This window comes from Sceloporus occidentalis, unplaced genomic scaffold (assembly GCF_023333645.1).
Source record: "Sceloporus occidentalis isolate IW3139 unplaced genomic scaffold, rSceOcc1.0.p SCAF_145, whole genome shotgun sequence".
NCBI classification, from domain to species: domain Eukaryota; kingdom Metazoa; phylum Chordata; class Lepidosauria; order Squamata; family Phrynosomatidae; genus Sceloporus; species Sceloporus occidentalis.
In genome coordinates, this window is record NW_028317125.1 from 1233868 (window position 1) to 1237739 (window position 3872).

At 35.8% G+C, this 3872-nt stretch overlaps 1 protein-coding gene across 1 annotated transcript; it reads left to right on the top strand.

The window, feature by feature from the left end:
* Positions 1–799: 799 nt before the first annotated feature.
* On the top strand, positions 800–3112 carry LOC149280859 (uncharacterized). Its single transcript, XM_089500036.1, has 3 exons — positions 800–1052; positions 2295–2462; positions 2592–3112. The coding sequence occupies exons 1-3, from the start codon at positions 800–802 to the stop codon at positions 3110–3112; spliced, it is 942 nt and encodes a 313-aa protein (XP_089356162.1).
* The last annotated feature ends 760 nt before the right edge of the window (positions 3113–3872 follow it).

Genomic DNA, 3872 nt, shown 5'->3' on the forward strand with positions numbered 1-3872 from the left:
CGCGGTAAAGACAACCCTTATAACTCAGCGCTACCAGGCTTTGGATTTCTGACCATCCAGTAGATGGCACCATAGATCCAACTACCAAATACCATGGTAAAATGGAAGTTACAACAAGATTATGCTAACAAAGGTCTCATGAAACATTAAAATACATACAGGGGCATAGATAAACATAGTCAAGTATCCATTAGAATGCATCTCTCTACTATGAAAGTGAGAGTTTTTTCAAAGAAGGAGAAAGTAAGAAGACAATCTAATAATAACAAAACACAGTATGTTATCCTTATGTGGTAATAAAATCATTAGTAATTATCATTGATATTAATACCATGATGCCAGAGATGTTCTGATACTAAATAAGGAAGTTTTAAGAGTGGCTGATTTTTGATAATTAACTCGAGTTGTAAACATAATTGCAAATAATGTGGCTATTGAAATGTATTTTACAAAATTAAGTGAAATTATACTTGGTTTTAAGTCAATCATGGATGATGATTATTATTAGGCACACACAACAGTCATTTTCGATGTCACTGCACGTTTAATGCATCCAAAAAAATTTATCAGAGATAACTATTCCTTTGGCATTTGCAATGTTTACTTCCACATAGCGGTGAGTGTGTGTGTCTGTGGGGGCGTGCTGTTCAGAAAGCTATAAATGCAGAGACTGGTTCATTTCATTCATTCAGACGGCTTAGAGGCTGCATGTTGAACAAGCCTTGCACTTTAACACTGTTTTACGAGCACAATAATGCAAAACTCAGCTTGGAAGCTCAGGTGTGCAGCATTCTGCTTCATGGTCTTATGCATCACTGGAGTCCACCTCAGGCCCCTGGGAGAAAATGAGAAAATACTGCAACTAGAGGCAGTAAAAAAAGAAATCTTGGAACGCTTAGGTCTGCACAGTCCCCCAGTCATCAAGGAAAAAATGGACCAAGAGGAAATCCGCAAAATGCACTGGCTCTACCAGGAGAAGTTAAGGGAGCTCAAGGGAAACATTAGCAAAGACGAAATTCCAGAGAGGATAGTGCATCTGCTAACACCCAAATGTAAGTCAGTTTTACTGTACAACAGTGGAATATAGAAAGAAATTGTTAACTCTTATGATGGCAGCTGACATTCTGGCATTTTGTCTCTACTGTACACATATGAAAGAACTTTTGCAAACTAAAATAACCCCTTACCGAATGTGTTCCAGTGATTGCACATTTATTTATGCATATTTACATATAAGCTTAATACTAAACACTTCCAATACATACAGATCTGTTATTTTCATATACTGTATTGGTCGAATATATATATATCTATACTTTCATATTCTACCATACAGAAAGGTCCTGTATACCCAGGCAACGTTTTTGTCTTTGTACAGGATTTGCTCTCCTGTTAAGCTTAGCTGATTTTGTAAACATATCCAAGTCTCACAACCTGACTGTAAGCTCATGATGTTTCAGGTGTCTCGAATGAAACAATATAATAAGGGATAAAAATAGATCATTACATAAAAAAAATGGTTATGAAGGTGAACCCTATAAAACAACCATATTAATTGTCATTACTCATTACAATCACGTGTTACTTCACATGGAGGAGCAGTTGAACTACAGGGAAGATAAAAAGATTCTCTGAAGGTCGCAGTTTAATTTGCACAGGTTGGAATTAAGCACACAATCTTGTTATCTCAAGGTTAAATGTTTAAACTGCATTAACCTTGAAGGACACAATGATGTCACACTGATTTAGATGTGATTTTACAGATTTATAGCATATGCTAATCACAGAACCAGACTTGAATTTACAATTTTAATAGAGAAACATGACAGACATTAATTTAAATAATTTACTATAGGTCCTATTGGAGCAATCTTATCAATAATCAAATATAAAAAGCAAGTTTTATAATGAGCCTTAGCAACTAATCAATGTTAATCCTTAGTGGATCAATTATCCCATATAGACTGGTGGCTGTGCAATAACCTACCTAGTTTTCCTTGCTGTCCAGAAGCTCTGGTGAGTTTAATAAATACCTTTGATGTGCTACCTAAACTTCCAATGGTACTCCTGTCTTTTCCCCGCTATTTACTTTGTGGTTTTGAAACCTCCTTGATATAGCTCTACACTTAACATTTCATATCAAAATATCTAGCAGACACGCAGTCCTTAAACATTAAATTGTTGCTCTTATAATATACAATGTAGCACTTTTTTTTCCAACTCTAGAAATAATGCATGAAAACTTATAGCCCAATGTCTAACTTAAAATTCATGACTTTTGTTCTCTATTGCAGTGGAACGTAAGACGAAGATGACAAAAAGATGTGAGCAAGAAAGTCATAAAAGTCATAGATACAACCTAGTGTTTTCCAGGACTCAAATGTTTCATCAGGAGCTTAGTGTCATGAGGGCTGAGCTTAAACTGTGCAAGGACATTCTGGCTGCTCTGAGAGCCACAGGAGGTAATTCAACATCTCAAACAATGGTACACATCTATAAAGTGGTAGACTCTAGCAGAAGTAATGGAAAACAAGAACATAAATTACTTGATTCTAAACCTCTTGACAAAGAAACTCTCTCTCTAAATGTAGGATCTGCTGTCCAGCAGTGGGTGGCAAGTTCTGAGAAATGTCTCCGATTGGAGTTGGTGATTCCACTGGCTATTCCTTTTGCTAGTGATGGCAGGCAACACAACGGAGAAGACAATGCCCTTGTTTTAGAAGTAGAGACGGAAGAGAAAATGCACTCTAAAACAAGAAAGGCCAGATCAATTTCCACGGATCAGGAAGAGTGTAAAAAGAGTGAGAAGAAATGTTGTCGCAAGTCCCTGGTGGTGTCTTTTGAGCAGATTGGTTGGAAAGACTGGGTTATTGCACCTGAAACTTACACAATGCATTTTTGTGATGGGTCATGCCCACACAACTATAAACCAGCTAGCATGCATGCTCAAATTAAATACAGGATGCACCACATATCTAATGGTGATACTCCAGCTCCTTGTTGTGTTCCAGCAAGTTATGAGCCTATGGTACTCATGCATTTTAACAAAGATGGCAAACTGATATTTACCTCATTTGAAGACATGATTGTTAGAAAGTGCCATTGTGCCTAACAAAATGCCTAGGAATCAAGCAGACTTATTGATGATTGTGGAGCATATAAGAATTGGTCCAGGTCACTGAAACAACATCCCAGGGAGGATCTCAGTAAATGGGAAGTCTTGTTTCTTTCTAACGCCAGTTCCAACTTGCTTAAGACAACTCAACAACAAAAGCAGAAGTGTTTTGTTACAACTGGTTTCCATACATGCATATAAAGGTGGGATTTATAATGCCTTACAAAATCAACTTTATAAACAAGGATAAAAAATTGTCTGTCAAAAATACAATATACTTTTTTTGGTTGAAAGTTTTGACAACGGACTTAAACCTATAGCTGCCTAGACTGTATTATATAATAACACAATAAGACATTGTAAAAACCCCTCACAAAACTATGAAATTTTTTTGTAAACTTATGATTCATTGCTTGAATAGTATAAGCAATTGTGCAAATGGTAAATTGGATAAGATTGTGGCCTATGCCTTCGTTTATAACAAAAGTAACATAATACATCAAGTGGGATCCAGAGGCTTAGCATTAAATAGAACATTCAGTCTGAAATAGTATTTTAATAAGAATATATATACTGTATCCCACCAACAATTCATCACACGGAGATTTTTTATGGTTTAACATAACTTTGCAAATAAGACAATATGGATAACCACAACAATCTCAAAATATTTTTTACAAGTGAATACTTAATATTCAGCAATAAAGAATTCCACAAATCCACAAATCAATACTAAAGTCTGGACAGAAAGATATTA

Coding starts and splice junctions, on each gene's coding strand:
- LOC149280859 (XM_089500036.1), top strand. CDS start 800: ATGGTCTTATGCATCACTGGAGTCCACCTCAGGCCCCTGGGAGAAAAT. Junction 1,053..2,294: donor GCATCTGCTAACACCCAAAT/GTAAGTCAGTTT, acceptor TCTCTATTGCAG/TGGAACGTAAGACGAAGATG. Junction 2,463..2,591: donor TGCTCTGAGAGCCACAGGAG/GTAATTCAACAT, acceptor CTCTAAATGTAG/GATCTGCTGTCCAGCAGTGG.